Source organism: Rhyacophila brunnea, unplaced genomic scaffold (assembly GCF_057557595.1).
Source record: "Rhyacophila brunnea isolate RB1 unplaced genomic scaffold, BYU_Rbru_1.0 scaffold_19, whole genome shotgun sequence".
Classification (NCBI taxonomy): Eukaryota; Metazoa; Arthropoda; class Insecta; order Trichoptera; family Rhyacophilidae; genus Rhyacophila; species Rhyacophila brunnea.
Window position 1 is genome coordinate 35,178,117 of NW_028232848.1, and position 25,810 is coordinate 35,203,926.

A 25,810-nucleotide genomic window follows, 5' to 3' on the forward strand; every position below is an offset into this window, starting at 1 on the left:
TGACCTTCCGTTCCACCTTGCCCATCAGAATTCCTTCAATATCCAAATGCCACCTTTCTGACTGACTTTCTTTCCGTCTGAAGGGTTATCCTGCTGACTTCACTCCAACCAAGAATAAGTAAGTAAATGGGGTGAATTCACCTTCGTCGTAGTCGGAGTTGAAGAGATCATCGTCATCTCCTTCGAAGTTGTAATAAGCCCGCAACCCGTCCATATCAGAGCTGCCCGACAGTGGCTTACTGTAGTCTTCGTGGATTTGTAGCACCAGCAATTTGCTGTTGATGCTTTCCGTTGTGTTCTGAAAACAAGATAATATAAGGATTAACCTGTACGTGTAAATATACCCAAACGAATCGAGTCTATGTTGTCATGGGCATTTAAATTACGGCTGAAATTAATTGAAATCAAATTTTGCTTAAATTATTGAATAATGGGTTTCCAACATTTTCTTTGCCCAGCACCCCTAGAAAATGTCGTCGGTGTTTTGTAAAAAGGGTGAATTAACCAAATTGCTATTTTACAGGAAGATTTAATATAATAAACATAACAAGTTTATAATAAAGCTTAGAAAGAATACCTACTGTCTTCATAATAGGCTTTATAATATGGTATTTTAAAAGTCCTAATATGTCACATTCGCTTTTTATTCGTAACACTAAGTGGATATTCACCCTTACGATTATCGTTTTCAAGTACTTTCCTGTGGAGATACAAATTCGCCTTTTTTACACAACAAAGCTAGTGAGGTACATATTGTTTTTTCATTAAAATCTCGATTTCGCCAAAATGGTTGATTCGCCCTTTTTACAAAACACGGACGATATTGTGTTGTCAAAATCTCTAGAAAACAATCAAAGTGGGGACATTTTTTTTATCATTTCTTCCCAAAAAGTCCAGAATTCAAGTCAGTACTGCGAATATCAACTGTTCTATTTCTCTGTATGAACACTCATTCTCGCACCCCCTGAAACGCCATGGGCTCTTTAATCCGACGTGGCACTTTGACTTTTAACAATTTTGATCTGATTCGAATTAATTTGTTATGAATATTAGAGATTATTATAACTAGATAATAACACTTTGATTATTTACCTGCCATTCCGAAGCGCAGAAGTGTTTATTAGGAGCCACGCTGATTTCCAGAACGGACGTTCTCTGCGGCTGTTCCAAGAGGATTTTGTCAATTCCCCATATTACACTGCCGTCGATGAATGCGCATCCGTATATGTCAACTAACTGTAATTCGAAATTCATATACAAGCGCATTATATACACAAGACTGCTATCGAGAGTATTTTTTCATATTTTTGTATCGAAGTATTAGCACTTATTGTAACAATTACAATTGTTACAATATGTGCTTTATGTTTTACAGCACCTCTCTGTGCTAAATTTTAGAGCGAGATAGACAGTTTTGACTGTTTAGACGGCTAACTTATTGTAACAATTATAATACTTCAATACAAACATATCATAAACTACCCTCGTTAACCGCCAATAGTAGTCTTGTGAATAGAATAGATGCGCATAAGACAAAAATACTGATCAATATTATAATTATAAAATTTAATTTTGTTATATGCAAAGTAATTGAAGACAAGAGATTCTTATGAATTTTTAGTAGACTGCGGTAAGTATAAGGGCTTACGCAGACAGAGCGCGGTCAGGCGGTCTGCGTTCCGCGTTCGGCGTTCTTCGTACAGTATGGACTTCATACTGTATGGGTACACAGCCGGCGGTGGTCAGACCGCGCCGGTCAATTGGAACGCTAGAGTTCTGGAGTTCTATGCCCGGAATTACAAAGAACGCCGTACCTCCCGTCCAGTCCCGTCATAGGAATTTGAGCAGTCACACAACATAGAGCGAAACCACACGGGGGAGTGAGTACGCAACAGCGGTGCTTTCTCACTTCCACTCGCAGTCGGAATATAGCGGTCTCGCATTATGCAGCGCTTGTGTCAGTACAACGTTTGTAAACAAATGGAACGCTTATTGTTGACCGCCACCTGTCTGCTGTCCCTGAACGTTAGCGGTCAACGGTCGGTTGAACGCAGAACTCCGACCGCTCTCTGTCTGCGCAAGCCCTAACATGAAGCGTAGCCATTTCTAGAACTACAATCTTCCCATGCCTTTTCCTCTTCGTTCCCCTTGCCGTGCAATCATTTGACGGTCGTTATTTGGGCGTGCTGCAAGTTCGTGTAAAGTATTTAAACATATTACACATTCGCGGACACGACGTTTTTTTTAAGTGCGATATGACGGAATAGATAATACATATTCTTGAAACAAGTCACTAACCTGAGATAGGTGCTGTTCAAAAACATTTTTTATATCGTGAGAGGAAACATAGAAAATTGGGTCTATCATTGTGATCGTCCCATGGCGTTTGCACATTGAATTAAGATTGTCTGCAATTGTTAATATTTTTAAACAGCCTGAGACACCATGGTGCACATTTTGAAAACCACCGTGTTAACTTTTTTAAACAGAGCCAGTTAATTAACACAAAAAGTAAATAATTACCCTAATATCAGGACATTTTTCCACTAGTTTTATTATCGCCTGATTGGTTATATCGACATTGTGGCGACAGATGAACTTGGTGAGTTTGGCACCGCCCCCGTTCACTCCCAGAGACTTGAGAGCCTTCTCACCGATACCGGTATTGCTCACGATCAATACCGACAGTTCTTTCAACTTCCAGATGTGGTTGAAGCCCTCGTTGCTCACAACTGAAAACATATCGCATATTTCAGATATTCAATAATTATGGAAAACACTTTTAAGGATTGCACAGGTCGAATCGTCTGGTCTAAAGCGTTCAAATGTCTCCAAAGTGGGGTACATGACTCGAACCGTAGATAAGTATGTAACAAAAGCAAATTAAAATTTGGACTGAATGGACTCCATCGCAATCAGGGCGAGACGTTTTAAATAAGTTATTTAACTATGCATCTGAGGTGTTATTACAAATTTTGATATTGGCAACCGTCTTTTGTAATTATAACTGAATATATGCCACAACTGTATTTACGTGCTTTAAAATTCCATGCGTGCAAGGCTAGCCATAGAAAATAAGCATGTAGCCAGTGACATGGGGTGGAGATAAGCTATTAATACATGATAAAGACTTTTAGAAGTCAGTTCTGTAGTCCATTCAGTCGAGGTTTCCGTTTTGGTCTGTTAAGTTTTGAAATGGCAGTACATTTAGATGATCAGTTTAATTGTTGTTTCAGTCTCAGTTGGGAAACAGCGATGTATGTTAACATATTTTTTATCCACTAAAAATGAATATTACTTTTATAATAACTTTCTGAACATATTGGTTGGTACAATGTAGCACAGAAATAATAATAGTTCAATCTAAATTAGAAAATTAGGAAGGTACCTAATATGAAAAATACGGCAACACAGCACGTCGCCATACCGACTAAATAGTATGGTCATCCTTTAATATTCTGTTTAATTTCGCTAAATAAGTATCTAAACTAATTACGTAGGTACCTACCCACTTTCTCAGTTACAAAAATACGATACTTGCAAATTTCGTATTCGTAAAAAGCCTTTCTCTTATTGGTGATGCAGTGATCATTCTTTAAGTATAATTAATAGTCCCGATAAATTTCAATAAACCCTTGTCATTAAGTCATTTACACATCAATTTAATTGGCGACTCTAAAAACGGATACGATAACTGATGGAAAATCCATCCTGCCACGTCTCCTTTTTGGTTTTCAGTCGGCCGCTTCAGTTTTGCATTTACACATCAGTTTAAATGACAGCTCGACTAAAATGGAGACTGATGTTAAGCTATATTAAAAAAAAAATGCAAACAGCGCAGTGCACTTGTATCATGTAAGTCCAGCTGCCACTGCTCAGGACCTTTATTTAATAAAAAAAATACAAGAATCAATCGAGAAATACACTTACCCGCCAATGGTGTCGAGAACAACTGCAAAGAGGGCTCGCAGTTGCAAATGTTGAGGTAGGTGAGTTTCGGGCAACCGCGGACTATATTCTTTAAAAGACAGTCTGAAACCATTTTATTCTTTGACAGATTCAAGTACGTCAGTTTGTTGAGATCGGTCACCGTGTCCATGGACAGGATTTCCGGATATAATATATCTTTACACGAGAACTGGGTCAGATTCGGCGCGGTTTTGATTATCGTATTAATTTCTCTGAAGACGGTTATCGGACAGCAATTCAATCCTAGGTATGTTAGGTGTTTTAACTGCTGGAATCCCGAGAGGATAGGTTTGCTCAATAAATTTTTACAGTTGGTAAGAACTAGTTTTCTCAGGTCACATTTGGCGAGGTGGTGTAGAAATTGTCCTGTCAATTTATAATTGCACGCAATTTCAAGCTCGCGGAGGTTGCTACGGAGCGCTTTGAAGTTGTCATCAGAAATGTTGCCACATGAAAAGAGGGTCAGCGACTCTAGCTGTTTACAGTTGCTGAAGATACTCCTCCAGTTGGAGGCCGTTATGCCGGTGACGAGCAGGTCTGTCAGGTTGGGGCAGTACTTTCCAATCAGTTGCGGCGTCCGCTCATTCAGCACGGACCATTTGCTGTCTATGTGAAGGCTTTTGAGGTAGGGGCCCATTTTGATCAGCACCGAACGGAACATATTTGTTGTGAACAAGTTCTTGTGGTACGAAGACGTCTTGAATGTTCGTCTACCTACAAATAAAACACACTACATTAAAATGCTGTTATTAAAAAAAGAAAGAAATTCGAAAAATAAGCGGATTACGTATTATAAAATTTATGGGAAAAATCATATGAATTTTCTGTATTACAATAGGTAGATACTTTAACAAAATGTTCTTAGTTTCTAGCCATAGTCAATGAAAAATGTGGGCACATTGTAAAATTGCAGCTACAAACAAGATGGCACCCAGTTTTAATATTCTGTTATAATGCATGAGTGATATTCTGTTGTCACACCAAATATTAACATAATATACTGACAACATTGACATCATAGGCCGGAACGAACTGTCAGAGAAGTAGTTGCGGACCTTGAGAAAAACGTCAGCACGCTAGGACCCACTGTTAATGTGGAGAAAACCAAACATATGGTTGTATCAAGGGAACCCGACTAGAGGTGATTTGGAAATGCCAATTTGTGTACTCAAGTCTCGGATGCAACTACCCATACTCAGTACGAGTGGCCCAATAAACTTGTTTGAACGCATGCGATCGCGAATCGCTCGCTAGTTGGTAGACTTTCAATACTATTGACATTAAATGCGTGCGAGCGAGATAGCATAATACACGTATGTCGAGCCGTGATACACTCAACTGTCATTGGCGTCAATGCTCTCTCTTTCTCCCCGGTTATAAAGATGGTATAGTGAAGGACAGAAATGGTGACAAGTTTGTTTTATAGTAATAATATGGAGTTAGTTTTAGTTCCAGTTGAATATGAGATTTATTGTGCTAAGTAACAAATGTCGTTTTGGTCTAATGTAGGTGCTAAGTTCCAAGGCATTACACTTGAAATGCATCTTGTACGAAAAAATAATAAGACCGTATGTGGCTGGCGACTTGGTGCATGACTAAAAGCGTGTAAAGTGTTGGGCTCATTTGAACAGAGCGTGCTGCATGGTATCTTCGGACCCATCAATGAAACACAGTTCGGGTGGAGACGAAGATACAATTACGAGCTATATGCTTTGTACGGTCCATCAAATTGGGCCACCTTAGATGGTAGACATTCGGGAAGCCAGAAGGCGAACGAAGACCTGGTCGACCTTGTACAAGATGGAGGGAATCGGCTTTGGACAGTTACAGATATCACTTTAGCACGTTTTCATTATTTTCATTGATCCAAATTAACACCGAACGCATTCCATACGCAAGGCGGTTATCAACGGCGATCTACAATAATTGGTTAATTCGTAATACGGCAAAAATTTAGGTTGGTAGACATGTTGGTCAAATTCAGGTATGTTTGTGCTGGCGGATACACCCGAACCCAAGAATTTTGTATCGACACATCAGACATATCAACATAACCTACAATTTTGCAATGTAATTGCAGTAAAACAAATATTATGTTACTACTAGCTACTACTAGCCACTCGATATTTGGCAGCACACGGGGATCTAAAAATTAAGACGACAGCCGTAACGTAGCCATATTTCAAAACAGTCAGATCTTGCATATCAATTCTCAATTTGTGAAATTAATGTACTCTGTCTCGCTCAAAAAGTTAACATAGCCAAGAGAGGTGGTGTTAGAAGATAGCACTTTTTGACAGTTCAGACAGTTAGCTTATTTACATAATTAACTGCCCGAATGTGTACGTAGTGATAAATGTGATATATCTATCACATGTAGCTCTTTTCGGATGTTAAGTGATATGTTAGAATATGAAGAACGGGAAGAAAAGATATTCTATTGTTTGCATTTTATACAATTCCATTGGCTCAATGTTTTTATCCCAGTGCTACCATAGTAACTAAATTATTAGCCTCAGTCTTTTTTCAGATTCACTTTCATATATTTTGAGGCTCTGTGGATTATCAATGCTTTGGTGACATTACTGAGTTATGATTATGTTAGTGTCGATTTGAATGTCAGTGCGCATTGCAAAAGCGAGTAACGGCCGCAGAATCTATTTAGGAAATACTGTTATAGAACAAGGTTTACTACTACAGACGGCCAATAATAATAATACGAGGAATTAATATTCACGAAAAGAAATAACTCACACTGCAGACTATCGCCCACGAATGATGACCATCTTTTGCTAACTCTTTCCGACCGTATTAAATCTTTCAAACTCAAATAAGAGAAGACTTTCATGATGCAATCATGGTTCAAACTATCAAGAATATTTTGCTGGTCTTCATTTTCAGTCTGGAACAAAAAAAAATACATATATATCGTGACACCCAAAAAATTTGAATTACAAATAGAAGGAGCCTTTTATGTACATTATTTCTGCATCGAGCATGGTTAACTTGGTAAACTCCATGAATATTAACATCGTTGGTATTTTGATTTTTTGACACACAATGGCTGCCATTTTTTAATCTTTGGTTGAGCTTTTGTGGACTGTAATTTTGAAGAATGGTTGTGGATTCTGGATGGGGGGGGGACGATTTAAACAGGATGCCAGGTACTGACTTTTGATGTTGAGAGGGATGGCACATGCTGGAACTAGTGCCGGGTCATGCACTCACACACTAGTATGTAAATAATTTTACACTTGGGTTAATATGAATGATGATGACTTTTGTATGTATGATCAGACACCCTGTGCCTGTGACTGATTTATTTAGCTCGTACTGAGACTCGTATTGAGTTCTTGCTTAAACGGTGGCCACACTGTCGCAAGTCGACTCTCTCGTTGTCGAATAATTGAATGTCGTTAAATCACGGTCTGCTGATGACCCGTGATTGTGACAATAATAATAAGGATGGTAGGTGTGACGTATTTTTGCAGGTTTAAGAATGGAATTGGAATCATAATACAAGTCACAAGCGGAAAAGAAATTGGTTAAAAAAAATCAAATGAAACACTGGAATTAGTACTCACCTCCTCGGTAATTGCTTGGTGCGTGTCATTATCAGGTGCTTTAGATTCACCCGTGGGTGAGGACGTAGAAAACTGACCTGTAATTCACAAAAGCAATTAATATATTACAATCACCTGCACCAAATTAAGTTTGTAGTCTTTGACAGATACAAGCGATAATCGTGTCTATTTCGTTACAAATTAATCAGCAATGCGAAATGATTTACAGATAGTTTAATCGCTAGGCTTAGTAACCTTGCTTCAGTTTCATGTATTTGGACGTTTATAGAAAAGGTTTTCATCAGTCTTTGAGTTTACTTTACGAATCACTTATATTATGTATTTCCATAATAAGAGAGATCATGCTGTCTCATACTGTGAGTTGTATACTTAAGACCTTGTCCAGATGGCGGGCGTCTCACTGTGCTTTGCACTTTACGCTCTAGTACCAAATGTGTGCTGCAGTCATATGACGCGATTTAGAAGTGACGTTTTGAATCGGCATAAAAAAAAAACGCGAGTGCGAGAAGAAAAGCCAACAACTCAATCATAACACACGGTTCCTTTGAGATTTATGTCGCGATAACTGGCAACATGTATTCTTGCCTTTCTACAACCTAGGTGATATAATTTATTTTAGAAATTGCCAGAAAACTGTCGTTTTGAGTTCGAAGCAGTCTTAATTCATTTTGGAAAAACACCGCATTGTTGAGAGTCCAGCGGTCGCTTACGCTTGTCGTGCGACAGACGTCATACCGAGAGTACATGTGGACGGCTCAATGGGGTTACTTGAACCTAAAATGCGCGCGAGTCTTTACGCGCCATCTGGATAAGGCCTAAGCGTAGACAAGTGTTATAATATAACTGAAATCGCTATTGACTTAAAAGATATCCTGTAGAATTTAATACAATTTATGCATTGTTATTTTCTCCTATGGATTTCCTATTGAATATCAATGTGTAGTGATATATCCAGGAAGTTACAATACGCTTCAATTGACTACAGAACCTTTTGTCCACGTGTCAAAACTGTGAACCAACAACCCCCTCCAGTAAAGCTAATCGCAGTTCCCTTTTCAAATGGGGAACGCCCCCAAATTTATCATTTCATTTTACGCTCCCGTGGTGAACGGATCTATCAATTTACATAATGTGAAGCATTTTATAATAAAAATATATCTAAAACAATCAGAAGTGATGCTAGAATTAATATTAGTAAATTTTTGGTTTATGGCGAAGAAGAAAGGGAGTCGCATCTGAAAAGAGAACCGATACATTATTTAAACACGCCTCTAGTACGTGTTGCCGCCATGACAGGTACGTCATTGAGAAGTCTACTATATGCGACTACAGCGACTTCCTGGTATCGCCGATTTCTTGTTGTCGGACAGTACTTTCTGAACCTCTTAGCAAAGAAAAGATTACTGTTGATACATTAATTATTAATAATTGAATGATGAAAGATAAATACCATTTTCGTGGGGTACATATTTATTATAGGGAACTCTGGGCTGGTGCCAGGAATCTGCAGGCGAGACACACAATTTCTTCTTTCCTATTTGGAGAATTGTGAGCTGTGCCCTGTAAACGAAAATTGCTATGAATACAGAGCATATCAGAAGACATGTTAAAAGAATCTCACAAAGCGGCGTGGTATTTTTAACCACACGAGCCAAATGAATAACTTGAATGTCATTTCTTCAATTTATAATAAATTTTTAGTAGAAGCTGAATTACATTACTCGTTTCAAGTGTGATATAATGTGATCTGCAATTTGTATTCTTAGTTCAATGAAAACAAATAAGTATGACTGACAATGGATAGTGTGCACTCTTTATGATGTATTTAACCCTTTTACTCCTATTCGGCCGATATTTCGGCCCACCATACCTATGCGAAAACTCCATTTGGGCCGATCCATCGGCCGAAAGTTTGGAACCAAATTAACGATTTATTCCAAATTTTTTCCCGTCATATTTCGTCTGGTGTAGACAAAGCACTATATTCGCTCTGTGTTAGGTGTGACTAATATTTATTTTAGTATCACACTTGTTTATAATTGTGTCATACCCTAATAACTCACGGCCGAAAGTTTGGAACCAAATTTACGATTTATTCCAAATTTTTTCCCATCATATTTCGTCTGGTCTAGACAAAGCACTATATTCGCTCTGTGTTAGGTGTGACTAATATTTATTTTAGTGTTACACTTGTTTATAATTGTGTCATACCCTAATAACTCACGGCCGAAAGTTTGGAACCAAATTTACGATTTATTCCAAATTTTTTCCTGTCATATTTCGTCTGGTGTAGACAAAGCACTATATTCGCTCTGTGTTAGGTGTGACTAATATTTATTTTAGTGTAGCACTTGTTTATAATTGTGTCATACCCTAATAACTCACAAGTCATAATTGCTCTTGCTGTGGAGCTGGAGACCAAAGAGGGTCATAAAAATAATAAAACATTATTTTTATGACACATTTTAAGTTCTAATATTTCTTTTAGTTGTTTTATGATTCATATTACTTTTCACTTTACAAAATGAATTTTGTGATTTTTACGAACTGACTGAACAAACAATGGATGCCCACTCTTCTTTTGGTAGGATGGTGAAAAAATACATGAATATTATTATAATTGATTTAGTGCTTTGAAAATTATTTTTATTTGAAATTATTTCATTCCCATATCAGTTAGTCCTCGATACTGTATCGAATTCTCTTGCGATTTCGTGAATTGAATAATATTCTTAAATACCTAGACACTATATGATTTTTTTTGATTACTTTATAAAAATTCTATTTCATAGAGAAATAATATGTTTATTTTTTTTCTGTTACCGGATAAGAATAGATCATACTATAAAAATTTTTTTTTATATCAATTATAAATAAAAAAATGTTGTCACACTTGTTTTGTAGTTCAAACATAGTTTTATCCGTTCATTTCTAAATAAATATTGATACATTATTTTTTTTTCTTTTGTTTTATTGATGTAAACAATATTATTTATTATTGCTTTATACACCATTGAGAACACCCAAAAATGTTTCAAATTTTTAAAACAAGTGTAGAATTATTTATTATAAAAAAACCAAATTGACGATTTTTTAGCAAAAAACGCTTGGGAGTTTTCACATATCGTCGCTATAGGATTTGTTTCCCGAATATCCATTTTTGTCGAAATCGACATTTTAATGCAGTTCAATTTATTTTATCGAACTCTACCGAAATCATTTATAAAAACAATATATTTTTATCTAGGAACAGAGATATTTTTTTAAAAAACCCGAATACGCCATGTTAAGTTACAATTACTCCGTGGTGTTCTCCCGAATGTCCAACTATTCGTACCTGAATATCCAAGTTAATTTCGGTCGAAATATATCTCTGGCTGAGTGTTTATTTCCCGAATATGACTTTAGCCAATCAAACCGCGCTCGCGCCGTGCATCTCGCTCCCACATTCACGCTGTCTAGCTCTAAAACAATCACGCCCACTTTCATATTTTTCCGCCGTCTGGAGACTTCTTTCAAATTTCGTCTTATTGATATTGTTTTTAACGTTACTATTGTTTTAATAGTGAATTCATCAAATTTGAAGAGATCATTCATAGCTGATTCATCACCAGTTCGCCCTGAACTTACAATAGAGTTGTGGAAGTGAGTATTTTAACCTAAATAACTGCATTTTGTTTTGATAAATGACACAAAATCCCAACGGTTATATGAATTCTACAGTATGACCCGGCAACTACTATGACGTAAAAAATAATTATTATTTCAAATTATTATTAATCAAACATTGTTTGTCTTTATTATTTCTATGAAAATAAAGGCGATGCTATTATTTATTTTTGAATGCGCTGATAATTAATATTTTAATTTAATATGTATGTTAGTAACTATTTATTTGGTGGATATTATATACTTAGGATATTGGTACCTACCTAATATTAGCAGCCAATGGTAATTAATTTATACATGCTATTATTTTGTGTTGTTGTTACTTACAATAGTAAATATATAATATTTATTTGGTGGTTTGTAATAAGTTTAATTGTCAATTATAGAAATATATATATATATAATAATATACAGATATATATATATAAATAGATATTTTTTTTTGGAAAAAGTATAAATATAAAATTGTTAGCAAGTACGAGTAAGTACCATCATAAAATATTGGAGAAATGACCGTGACGTCGGTTAGTAATTGAAGTAGTATATACCTTATAATATATTTTCTCAGAAGTGATTTAAAAAAAATATGTAAGTATGTTCAATTATTAGAAAGGTGCATTCTTAAATCTTGTGAAATATTCGTTCAATAAAAAAATAGTTAATTACTTAAAAACTATTTTATTACTTAATCCGAAGAAAAAAAAACGAAAAAAGCGATTGCCTCGTGTCATTATTACATACGAACTTGGGTAATTACGATCATTAAGTATTTAAATAGTAGAGGTAATTATTAACAATTATCGTGTAAATAAATATAAAATTTGAGGCGCGTACTTTTTGACCACTCAGTAATCTATGGGCCGTGCAGCAATACGCTACGGTCTTAAATCCCGAACGTCCATGTTTTGTCCCGAATATCCATTATTCTGAGAGAGCGCTAAAAATTTCCCGAATATCCACAGTGAGTACTTGTAAATAAAACGCATTTTCTGTGCATTTAATGATTTATACCAGTATATTATTCTTGGAATCTATTCTTAGATAATGTTGCAATCATACAGTATAGAAAGAATGATTGATACATCTACTGATATTAAAATATACGACAGTGAAATTTGTTTTTCGTCTCCTGTAAAATTGACATTTGGTCTATTCGGGAAACAAATCCTATAGCGACGATATGCTAGGCTAAATCAGCTAGGAGTAAAAGGGTTAAGTATTATTGTATTAAATGATAATTTTTAAAAATTAGGGAAAGATTTCTTTTAAAAAATATCACCAGACTGCATCCTGAAAAACATGCAATATTGACTTATGTGATTATTCCCCCCCCCCCTCCGCTATCTATATATTATATTACAACCAAATGTGCACGCTTCTTATATTTTGCATATTTGCCCAAAGTAACCAAGGTAAAACCTGGCGCTATACATTGCACTTGTGGTGGGTACTATTGGAATAAAAGCGCTGGAATCGTTGTCATTTTATAGTTTCTTCGTTGTTTTATTTTTTTAAATTTCAAACTTGCATTGAAAACTAGAATTATCCGACCATGTCCGATCCTAATAAGATCATATAGGCCTTCACAGAGTGGAAGTTTTGTATTAACAGATTTTTGTTTTTACGAGAAATGGATGGCAGCCACTTGCTCAACCTATTAGCTACATACACTGAGTCATACACAAATTGAAAAACAATATTATGTGTACTTGCCAGACCCAGAATTCGAACCTGGGTCCTACGATGTAATAGGCTGACGCTTAATGCTATACTTCAGCTGAGGCATGGTTTAAAAAGATCGTGACTAGGCGATGCGCGAATTGTGCAAATTACGTGAGCCGAGCGAAATATAATTTGTCATAGAAATTCAACATGCATCCTTTTAATATTATATTTATTGTTATATTCATAATAATAATATTATATTTATTGTTATATTCATAATAATAATAGTATATTCATTGACATGTTTTCTTTTTCAAGTACATGCGGAACGTTTTTTAGTCATCTTTACACGATTTAAGATTATATTCCTCCGACACCATCACAAAACAAATTGACGTGCTCACACCTCGACTGTCTTTTATTTTATTGTCTTTTTTCTTTTATTTTATTTTATTTGCCGATTCACTTATGTATGCTCTTAAGCCGCGCGGCCATCGTGGGCTGTAACTAAAATTAGACAGTTTTAAAAAGAAAAAAAAATTAAATTTGTGAGGTTTAGTGTGTAAGTAGTTTTGTGAGGAATAACAATGTAGATGAATGATAACTCGGTACATACTTTTTTGCATCTTCTGGATCGCTGAATGTTACAAATGCATAATGAGCTACATTCGGCCATTTAAATTTGATGTAACATGATGTTATCTTGCCAAATGTACCGAAAATGAGGTGGAGTGTGGGCTTCGTTATCTGGATACAGAAAAAAACATAACATAATTACAACAGAAAAAAACATAATTAAGTAATATTAGTGAGGTACAATAACACTGCTAGGCAGTCCTAAAAATAGGCATATACAGTTGAACTTGGTTTATTACGATCACGGAAATAGCGAGATCTCCGATGTAGTGAGGAAACATTCTTTGACTTTTCAATGATTTTCTCCATACATTTATTCACTCAGGCAGTTAACTGACAGATGCTGCCGGGATCAGATTACGTTTATGACACTAATTATGTGTCTAAGTACCTAATTGGTGTTTTAGCCGATAACATTGAAAAAGTATCCTCGCATATGGTTTGTAGTTTATGAATGCCATGCTTTACGATGGTTTTCAGATTTTTTATGTTCTATCCTTAAATAGAATGTGGCGCTAAAAATGCTATATAACGATATAACGAGTAATGCTTATAACGAGTAATGCTTATAACGAGCAAATTCAGTCGGTCCCATCTTCCTCGTAATAACCAAGTTTGACTGTACATGGAAATATATACATTTGGTTCTTCGTCGTGTGTTATGTATATTTAATTATTTATCAAATAAAAAAACATAAAGAAATGTAATTTTTGTCCATGGCCCCTATAAGTTGTGTGGCTGACGGGGCTCTAGCCTGGGGGAACAGGCTCAGGGGGGGGCCGCCGTCGCTGGTCAATCAGATAAGTGAGATAAACCCAAATTACAAATTTACTCTAATAGTAAAAAAAGTCGCCTGCGGCTCTATTTTTCTTTGCTGGCATTAATATTTTAAAACGAACGATTGTGGGATACAATTTATTGTTATTACGTCCATAGTCGATAAATAACTATTCTTAACCGGACAACTAACCATAATTCAAGTGGATGTATTAATAAATACAAAAAATTGCTAAACATCAATACCATTAATTTTACCTCGAACACCATTTGAAAAATGCTATTTTAAAGTATCACACTGTCTTTAACCTAAGCGATAGGTAGGGGGGGTGCCGAAAATCCTGGCCTAAAATCTCCCTTCAGGATGTGGGGTTCATGTTTTGGTGTATAAATTGTTTTACGTGCGGTGTGCCGCAGAATTCTGGGAAGATCTTTAGTGTGCCGTGGGTGACAAAAGGTTCCGGAGCACTGCCCTAATGTACTGTAGCGTCATCGAATAAATCTTCAGGTAAATGGTGATCATTAAAATTACCCCCAAAACAATAAAATCCAGTAACATTCAGTGGCGGCCGGTGGTTCCCAACATTGATTTCGGAGGGGTGAACAAAAACATGCACTTCACATACGAAATTGCTATATATATCTGCTATTTGTCATGCTTGGAAAGCAAGTAATTATTCATATTACAATTGCTTTGTTCTCGGACCAAAATTATGTCATGTTTTTGGACAACGACTGATATTGAGTATAAATTTGCTCATGACGAAAACGATTTACAAGGTTTCCGATGTTTTAAATGGTTTAGTGTTAATTTTACATAAACTAAATATATCGTAAAAGCGCAGTTGAACTCCGCTCAAATGACGTATGCTGTAAGTAGTGACTGATATTGGTTATAGTTCGCAATACAATCACCGAGTGATAACATTGAAAAACTATGAAGAAAAATGATGAACGATGTTGAGCATTATTTCAAAAAAAATGCAAGCGGTGGAGTGTACTCGTATGTTAGAGGGCTCGCACATCAGAACTCGCAGCATGCATCTTACGACGAATTCTTCGATGTGACGTCATCGTAAACCAAGAAACAAACGTTATCAAATGGAGCTTCGCAGATTGGCCAATGCAACTGCAACGCTGCGACGCTCCTGCATGCGACGAATTGCGTTTGCTAGAGCCTGCATGTCGATATAGAAAAATGTCAACTCCGCGCATGCGCACAGCCGCACAATCGGCCATTTCTGTCTCTGTCTACACTGTTATTGCTCGCTCATCGCTGGTCACCGCGTTTGACGTTTGTTCATACAATCAACACAATAAAAATGGCAGACGAGAGACTTCTCCTTTTTCGTGTTTGACGTTTGCCGCTAGGCAGATGTGCGAGGTTGTATCATGCAACATTCGCCGGCGGTCTTGGAAGTTTTGATTTATGGCCGTCAGGCACACAAGGCGAGTTGTGATGTGCGAGCCGGCTTTGACCGGCCGCCACTGGTAACATCTCTGATTGGATTCTAATCTTGTTCAATCTAACGTTCTACGAGTGAAAATGACAAAAGACTTTAGGTGAGATACTCGATTGCATATAAATAACGGTGAAATTGTGAACATCGCTTACATGTCTTGGCAGGTTACTGACGTGTAAGGTTCGAATTGGTATTCGATCCTCTGTATAGATTTTTAGTTCATCCATCAACCAAGAGTGTCCAGCTGTAAAAATACATCAATATCAGTAGGTATCAAGAACAATAAGAAAATTTCCAAATAGATGGCTGGTATGGCCAAGATTAAGGCTGACTATATTCAGACCGTGGCACTGGATTTCAAATTACCATAATAGTGCTAGTTATTGATTATTTTCAAATTCAATGCGGTAACCTGTTTGAAATAAATGAAGATTTATGATTACCTACATATAAAATTATTACCATTTATGGAAATAGTGCCGTAGAAGTCTGCATGAGCTTTTATAACTTTCTTTTTAGACGAAACCCAACGTAAACTAATCTAACCTAACACAATCTTAGTGCGTGATAATGATGCATCGAAATGTAGGAAAATATCAAACTTCAAATTAACAATTATTGGATCGAAAAGCATCTGGGGTGACAAAAAAAGGTATTTAATAATATAATTGTCTACACGGAATAAACTTAAAATGTAAAAAAAAAATTTTAAAAGCTCATGCGGACATCTGCGGCACTATAAGCCCATTTATTTCAATATGCAACAATCATCATTTTCTACAAATAGTTTACGATATTGCATTCAAAGTACGAGTTATAACTAGCACTACCCTCGAAGTTTACAGTTTCATGTCATGGCATACATGGCATTAATTTCTATACATCATTTTGGACTTTTCTCTACAACGTACTTATAGCGCCTGTACACGTGCATGGATTTACCGGCAGCAATCGTGCGTATTTTAAACTATCGTAACAATAACTGTTTATAATTAACTATTTCTTTTATTCAACGAATAATTCACAAGATTTAAGAATATATCATTCTGATTATTGAACATATATTATTTTGAAAAAAACACTTTCTGATAGAGTATATAATAACCAATAGAAAAAATCTTTTTTAAACTATTGGTCAATTTCTATACCTACCCATCAGCGTTCCTTCCAAATCAGCTACTTTGGCAATCGATTTTTGTTTCTTAAATCAAAGTAGGTATATTTGTTCGCTATTAGTATGTCACGCCGTAGCATAATGGCTTAATGCGACGGATGAGGCGTATACTCGGGAGATACAGGGTTCGATTCCCCGTCGGGGTGACTTACTTTTTTCAAAAAAGATTTTTTCTATTGGTTATTATATACTCTATCAGAAAGTGTTTTTTTCAAAATAATATATGTTCAATAACTGTTTACACGTAAAAGTGCTGACTGTCTCTCCAAATCATTCTTTAAGAGTGAGCGAGACGCTATGTCACTTTATGGTACTATTTCGTACTATTTGACAGGTAGTGAAAATCGGTCAACCTGAAAAATCGTTCGTAGTTGGTTTTTTTGCCGGCAGGTTCGCCACTATCGTTCTACTACAGGCACAGATCGAAAAAAATCCTACTGTCGCATGAAGATTCAGAAGCTTCCAAACTGTTTTGATTCATGCATGCAATCTTGCCAACCGCAGGATAATACATACACCCATAGATTTTCTTGTTATGCCGCGATAATGCTTACTGTCAACAGTAAATCCATGCACGTGTAAACGGGCTAATATTGTGCGATAACGAATGTACTCAAAACCGAAATCTACCTACATTGAAATACAGGTGATCCTTACAGATGCCAACTGAAATATTGGCCTCCTAGGGTCAAAGAAACGTATACCCAATTATCTTGTACGGGGGATACGTTCCAGAGGCTACTGTGTAAACAAACATGCAGCTGACTTATTACAAATATGGGAGATGGGTTCCATTATTTAAAATCAATTCTAAATGTAATAATCTCTAGAATATTATGTTCTTCATTAAGAACTTCCTCAGCCGTCACTTAAGCTTAAAGGCTATTAATAAAAGGCATTACGAGACATCACTGTAAAAGTATTTTGAAGAATGGATGCAATACACATCTTTTGAAAGTACGTATGTATTTGAGATAAAATGCATACTGGTCAATAATTAATAACATCCAATGCCGACTCAAGTAGATAACCGATCAATGACATTAATATGGACGACACATCTGGGGAAAAAAATGACACTCACTTTAGGTTCGTTTCTTTCCACCTGAACGAAACAAATCAAATTAAACCATAGACAATATACATACAAATTGTATGAGTAGAAAGTTGACCGGAAATGGTTTGAGATTTGACGTTTGGTTCAGTGTATCATTGAAAATCAAACCGTTCTCGGACCATCAGAAATGGTTTGACATGAAACGTCAAACCGATTCGGACGATCCATAGACTAATGGCAATCTGTCAAAGTGTTGATAAGCATTATTCGGCATTTATATATCGTGAGGTGTTCATATTAATATGTTAGACATTTACACCATAGAAGTTTACTTGAATTATGTATATTATAGATTAATAATCAATACATAATATTATTCATAGGTAATCATACACGAACAAGAAGCCGCTTTTGGTCTTATTATCTCAAAATCTCATAAGTAATATGTTCGATTGTCGTCTAAGTCACAAAATCATACTGTCGACATGAACAAGTGGTCAATTATAAAAAGCTCTTAACAAAAATAATTTTTAAAAACTTGTCACACCTATAAATCTTATAAATTAACTAAATAGCTACCTATTCACGAAGCATTCTTTATGTTTTGTACATTTACAATGAATGAATACGAATTTGTATTATTGTAGACAACGATAGGAGGTTAGAATTTCATAACAAGTTGACGTTTCAATAAATATGTTTCTGTTTTAGAGACTTATATGTTATGAATTAATTTTAAGTACTGGTAACACTAATTAGTCGTCAGAAAAGCGTTTCCGTGGACATTTACCAAACGGTCCCAATCAGGTTGAATGATACAGACTTTTTATTGTCGGGTCTGCCGAATGGCATAATCTGTTCTAACGCCATTACAATAAAGGTGATATTGTTATAAATTCCTGATGCTTTTTGTTGGGTCTGCCGAATGGTTCGGTTCGAACGGGTTCGCTCAAATGAACATTGACATTAGAAACACTGTTCTAACGCCATTACAATAAAGGTCATATTGCTATAAATTCCCGATGCGTGATATCGCATAATGGAAACTGCGTGACGTCTAGCTATACATGCGAATTTACTGCTAGCTACTGTATTGAGTGCGTCGTCCATTAATAATGTCATTCCCTCCCGTTGTTGTTTACAGATGACCCGTCATTGTTCTATAGAATGCTCATAAGGCCGCCATAGACGTACAGTTTTAATAACAGGTTGAACATGCCAGTTAATACGTAATGGCGGCCATACAGTTATCTTTGGTAGATAATCTGCTGCGCCCATAGACGGACAGTTTTCGACCTGCCAGATGTCTGCCAGGTTCAAACTGCCAGCGACCCCCCACTCCCGTGTTTTTGTAAAAATGTTGGAATTTCGACTCGCCGAAAGTTCTCGGGTGACGTTAGATGTTGGTAACGTTAAGTAGAATATACCGCGCGATACAGCTGCGGCTGGTGTTGCTTGTTATAAAATACAAATTCATTTATTATTAGTAATGTAATAATATTATGTACGCGGAGATCGCAAATATTATATTTTCTTTATTTTTACGGGGGTAAAACAAAGTTATAGTTATTTATGTAAACATATTATTTTATATAATATAATATACTTAAATGTTAAAATTTTAGAGAGCATTATAAATATTAAGTTATTGTGAAAATATAAACTAATAACTTAGTATTCAAATTTTATTTATTGTATGTAGTGAATATTACAAATTATTAATTTAAGACGTTCACAACATAAATTAATATACCTAATTGTGAATGACAATGTCGGTAAATCTAAATAAAATTTAAGTATATATTTTAATAATATCATGGTAATTAATTATTATACTGATGATTGATGTAAATATAATTTTGTGGCATGTTTAAATTTATTGTATATAAAATCAATACCTACAGTATAACCTCGTTTTTACGTGCCCGGAATTCACGTTTTCCCTGCAATTGCGTGTAATTTTTTCAGTCCCGATGTATTTCAGTACATTTAATACCCGCATTTACGTTTTTCTATCCCGCGATTTACGTCGGAAATATTCAAAATATGCGAGTTACGCGCGCTTCACAATGATTGGGTCGTGACATTCGAACGGCGTAAGGTGTTTGGAGAGAAAACTCCGTGTCTTTAGAAGAAAACAAAATATGTTATGCTTTATTAATGTTTACAATATATATTCTTTTGGTTTATAAAAATTTTAAAAATCTATATTTAGGTAAATTTCTAACATATTTCTCAAGTTAAGAAAAATGGTTGGTTTTTTTAGTTTCTGGACACACAATCTTAGTTTCCTGTACTATTTTTAGTGGTCGGACAGATTATTTCGTATAGAAAATAAGACAAGTTTTGGTGTTAAAAAAATATTTTTTCACATTTAAACAATTTTAGTTAATACAGTGATGCAATAAAAGCAGAAATAGTTCACAATGAGCACTCAAGCAACCGCTAACTTGAAAAAAAACATATATTTTTATTTTATTCAATGTGTTTCTTTCATATAGTTCTGTCCAAGTAATCTTGAGTGCAAATTGGGCAAAGCAAAATGAAATAAAAAACTGAACTTCATAAATCAAATGGTAATACTAATAAACATCTCAAGTGAGTTGACCAAATTTTGACATTAATTTTTATTACATCCAAAAAATCTCAAACTGTGTAACTTTCGTTTGTGTTCTTTAATATGCAAAGCAGGCTTACAAAAAAAAAATTATGGCAACTAAATTATTGCCATTGATAATTTTAAAAAGGTTCAACACCTCAGTCACCATAATTATATTTCCAAACACACTAAAATAAATTTCAATACTAATCCTAATCCCTTCTCTGAAGAAAAAAAAATGTTTTCAAGTGGTATTTTCAATCATAAATATAAAAGAGAACTAAGAGTAAAAAATCCATGCTTGAATCAAGCACTCTTCAGTAGTTTTACAGAGAAAAAAATGCTTCAGTGATATACCCTCAACCCAATAGCCTGGATATGCGACTTAATGTCTAAACACCTACAAACTTGGAACTGGGGTTCAACTTAATATGGGTGTCTGAGTGATTATACGGGTGATTAACATATTAATTTAGGTCTGAGTTTAAACAAAAATTACATAAAAAATCTTTTAGTGATGCTTCACTATAAGATAACATAGACATTGACGGGCATTTAAGGTGAAACCAACGAACACATCCATCACAGCCAATGTTCTTTGATAAATCATCCTCAACATCACTTTCTAATTCATCTGAACAATTTTGGAAAATCGCCTTTTTCGCTTTCCTTTTTTTATTTTTTTATTTGTCTTCTCTTTTCCTCTTCCTTTCATCTTTTATGAATTGCTGTACTTTTGTCATCCTTCACTTTTTCTTCTATGATCTACCTCCACGCTTCCGAAGTAATGGCGCTCGGTGCTTTGACAGTGTCTTTTATTATTCTATTTTTACTCCCAAATTGGGTAGGTTTGGGGTAAAAAAGATGAGATTTTAATGTTAAATTGCTCACACTTGATGAACTGGTGCTTGCATTTGACGTACTCGTACCAGCTATTGGAGATAATTGTGTAAATATATTGTAATTAATTAGAAAATAGCTTTGTCCGGTCATTCAATATTGAATTTTAGTCACCGGACAGCATGATCAAAATTATAAAATCGTGTCCGAAAACTAAAAATATTTACAATTCTATGTTTGTCCTTTTCTAACTTGTATAAAACCAAGCAAGCCTCGATGTGATACTGTACACACACAAATACTCAATGTCTCTTATAAATTCAGTGCCCGGACACTGCGTCCGACAACTAAAAAAAGATAAAATTCTGCACTTAAGTTGCCGGACACCAAATATTTAACTAAATTTAACATAATACATTATTTTTATCATTGAATAATATACAAGAACATATTACTGAATAATATGAAACATCTTTGAAGTGAATAAATGAAATAATCATAGTTTTAACGTACTTTTTGAATCCTTCCTTCACTAATTATTTTTTAAGAAATCTAATATTTTTTTTGTTGAGTCACCACTCACACCACCACTAAGGTAATACTGTTGAATGAATTCCTTTTTGCATGACAAATATAATGTTATTGTTCAAGGAACAATACAGGCACAATATGTGAGTCATCCTTCATATGAAACTCTCATACTTTGCTTATTTTCGTTATATTTGTACAAAACTGTCCGTATACTGAACCGGGACTAATGCAGTTACCCTATATTTGATTTGTGATTTTTTTATAATTGAAATTGAAACGAGAAAAGGCGAATAGCCGGGTCTACACTCGGGACTTTTCCATACGTCTCACGAATTGAGCTCAGGGCATGCGTCGTCGGCCTTGAAATCGGTTTGAAAATGGCCGCCATTTTGTGATGAAAGTACTAACGCACTGCGATCCGACCGGCTTGGATTTCTGTTCAACACCCCAGCAGCTTCGTAATTTTTCGGTAAGATTCGGGTCGTTCGTGCAGTTGGCTGTCAGTTGTCGTTGTCAATAAATATATTTATTTGAGTCTATTTGATCATAATGGATGCATTTTAGTTGACTGAAATGATTACAATGGATTTTATTGAGAGTAAGGGCACATTGTGCATTATGGGATATAACCATAAAGACTATACGAACAAACTGAAGCGCAATGATGCCTACATATTCTTGGCAGGAAAGTTTGGAATGTCAGTTTTAGGGGTAAAAATAAAATGTTTACGGTTCTTCTTTTCCAAGGAGTACCATAAAACAAAGGAAACAAAGCGTGGCGCTGGGGCTGACAACAAGCATGAACCCTCGTGGTTTGCATATGATTTAAATGGCATGTCGATAATAGGGGTTAAAAATAAAATTGAGAGCTTGAGTTCGTATTTTTCAAAGGAGTTCCACAAGACTAAGGAAACAACAAGGAGTGGAGCTGGGGCTACAGCAAAAATGAACCCTCGTGGAGTCACTGTTGTGTTGTATCGTATATATTATCTAGTTGTAGTATTCAATGACATATTGTAGTATTGATGTGTCGTATTATGTATAACGCCCACGGTGGCCGCGCGGCTAAGTGTTGGACTATCATGCCGTGGGTCCCAGGTTCGAATCCTGGGTCTGGCAAGTACACATATTGTTTTTCAATTTGTGTGTGAGTCAGGGTATAGACCTAATAGGTTGAGCAAGTGGCTGACATCCATTTCTCGTAAAAAGAAAATATGTTAATACAAACCTCTACTCTGTGGAGGACCATATGATCCTATTAAGATCGGATATGGTCGGAATTATGTAGGTACCTACTTATAGATATCAATAAACCAATTACCTTGACGTCATCTTTCAAACATTCAATTAGGTACCTACCTACCTATTGCTTTTAGCACCTCTGCAAGCATTAGGTACCTACCTATCGAAATAAACTGCTTTGATAGGTACTTTAAATAAATACATAAGCGACATGAAGGAATCACCGATAGTAGGCAAATACCGAAGGGTGATAGACAAATTTACTTCGGGCGGTATCCCTTAAACGAGTATTTTGTTTTTCTATCTTTCTTTTTACTATTCCCAACAACATGTCAAAATTCGCCTTTGACATCCCTGTAAAGTTCTGAAAAAGGACGTTTTCATTTGATTCTGTTGCCCTCATTATTCCGAACAGTAGTCAGAAAATATATTATATCATTAAATTTAAATCTCTTCAACTTAAATTGGTGTAATTACAATATGCCTAGTATAATTTTAATATTTATTTTGACAACCAAAATATTCGCATGACGTTCGGGCATAGACTGTTTTATTTGCGAGGTGAATATTCATACAAGAATAAATATCATTAATGTAATACAAAGTACACCGATAGATGGCAATAAACTAGTTCCATGACTGATTTTGTCGTTAGGACACACTCAATTATGCTTATTTATTACAAATATGATTGTGATAAGTTTAAAAAAATAACTAATATAATTAAGTATTTGTTATTCCAAATCTTACTGTTTTCTTTTAACTTTTTACACTAGTTTCCCGTACGCTTCGTGGTGGCGCTGTATTACCGTGAATAATTTTATTCATCACCTGCGAATCTATTTCGATGTATAATCTACAATGACATTATTAATGGACGACGCACTCAATACAGTAGCTAGCAAGTAAATTCGCATGTATAGGTAGACGTCACGCAATCTCCATTATGCGATATCACGCATCGGGAATTTATAGCAATATGACCTTTATTGTAATGGCGTTAGAGCAGTGTCTCTAATGTCAATGTTCATTTGAGCGAACCCGTTCGAACCGAACCATTCGGCATACCCAACAAAAAGCATCAGGAATTTATAGCAATATCACCTTTATTGTAATGGCGTTAGAACAGATTATGCCATTCGGCAGACCCGACAATAAAGTGAGTGTCATTTTCTTTTCCAGATGATTCGTCCATATTAATGTCATTGATAATCTATGACTCAACGAAGTGTAAGCTGTGATGAACGAATGTAGACAGTAAAACGGATTCATCTCCTCTGCGCATGCACAAAACTTCTCGGTGTAAAACCAGAATTTAAAAGTTGAAGAGGAAGTCGGCGTTGAAGTGACTAAATGGGGACGTAGCTAATCAATATGTCAAGCAATCTGGGATCTGATTCTGACAGCTGAACAGTGGACCACTCGTTGCATGTGGAAAAAGATATGCTCAGGCTTTATTAATCTAAAAATGGCGCTGTAACATCGAATTGACTAGTAATTTTGACCGATTTGATTTGATTGATTATTAATTTCGGAGCGGCATAATAGGTTAATTATTTTAGAATAACCTCACTGAAAGCAGAATGTGAACTTTCATGAAGGCGTACCCATTTTATGAATGTCATACGCTTGAGATATTATAATGCACATGTTGACAATGATCACAATAATATATTAATGATGCACGCGTATAGTGTGCGGTAATAAAGAAAAAAGTGCAATAAATCCTCACTGTGTCAGCGTACTGTGAATTATTTTACAATTAAACTGTAGTTGGGTTTTAATATATTCTGCTGTTAGTCTTTTCAATGATCGTAGTAAATAAAACAAATGTTACCTAGAAACGCTGCACAATTCTCGGCATCATCTGCTTGCATGTTGTGTTTTAGTGGAAATCTATGGTGAAAATTTTGGATTATGTCAAAATGCAACTACGTAAACAAAAAATACAATCACAATCTCTGAACAAACCCAACGGAAGCTGTCGCCATAGACTGCCATAGACTAATCATAAACTAATATACTTTTAGCTGTCGCCGACAGCCAGTGTTGCCATATTTTGAAAGTGGAATTATACTACAGAGCCTCCAAAAGTATAGTATTTGGGGATAAAATATAGTACGCGTTGTCATCTGTTGAAAATGTAGGTATAGGTTTTTTGTTTCTCAGAAAAAAATAACAGAGAATTTAGTAGTATGTGTAAATATTTCGCCGCGGGCCGCAGGTTCCCCATTTTTCATAGTCGGCTCGTTTTTTTTAGGAAAAAGAAAATTTCGGAGACGACTCGATTGCGAAATTATAGTACTTTTATATTAAATTATAGTACGATATTCAAAATTATAGTATTTTGGGCGTACTATATCTATTTTATATCGTACATAGTACGCGGACCAAAATTATAGTACAAATACTATAATTATAGTACGGTTGGCAACACTGCTGACATCAGTGCTGCCATCTTTTCAAAGTGGAATTATAGTACAGAGCCTCCAAAATTATAGTATTTGGGGAAAAAAATATAGTACGCGTTGTCATCTGATTCTGTTGAAAATGTATAGGTTTTTTTGTTTCTCAGAAAAAAAATAACGGAGAATTTGAGAAAC

At 35.4% G+C, this 25,810-nt stretch overlaps 1 protein-coding gene across 2 annotated transcripts in view; it reads right to left on the minus strand.

Annotated features, from left to right (window-relative positions):
- Positions 1-25,144, minus strand: part of LOC147072949 (putative RNA-binding protein EEED8.10) — a 28,821-nt gene extending 3,677 nt beyond the window's left edge. For both annotated transcript variants that reach the window (XR_015070537.1, XM_085945975.1), the window contains exons 1-10: positions 25,045-25,144; positions 15,917-16,008; positions 13,504-13,634; positions 9,004-9,113; positions 7,554-7,630; positions 6,724-6,871; positions 3,931-4,683; positions 2,524-2,732; positions 1,093-1,236; positions 142-298 (exon numbers count right to left, since the gene is read on the minus strand). Coding sequence is in view for 1 of the 2 variants with exons in the window: in XM_085945975.1 (XP_085802101.1) it covers positions 142-298; positions 1,093-1,236; positions 2,524-2,732; positions 3,931-4,683; positions 6,724-6,871; positions 7,554-7,630; positions 9,004-9,113; positions 13,504-13,634; positions 15,917-16,008; positions 25,045-25,084 (1,861 nt within the window). In the remaining variant the exon portion in view is untranslated. The remainder of the gene's footprint in view (positions 1-141; positions 299-1,092; positions 1,237-2,523; positions 2,733-3,930; positions 4,684-6,723; positions 6,872-7,553; positions 7,631-9,003; positions 9,114-13,503; positions 13,635-15,916; positions 16,009-25,044) is intronic.
- Positions 25,145-25,810: the final 666 nt, after the last annotated feature.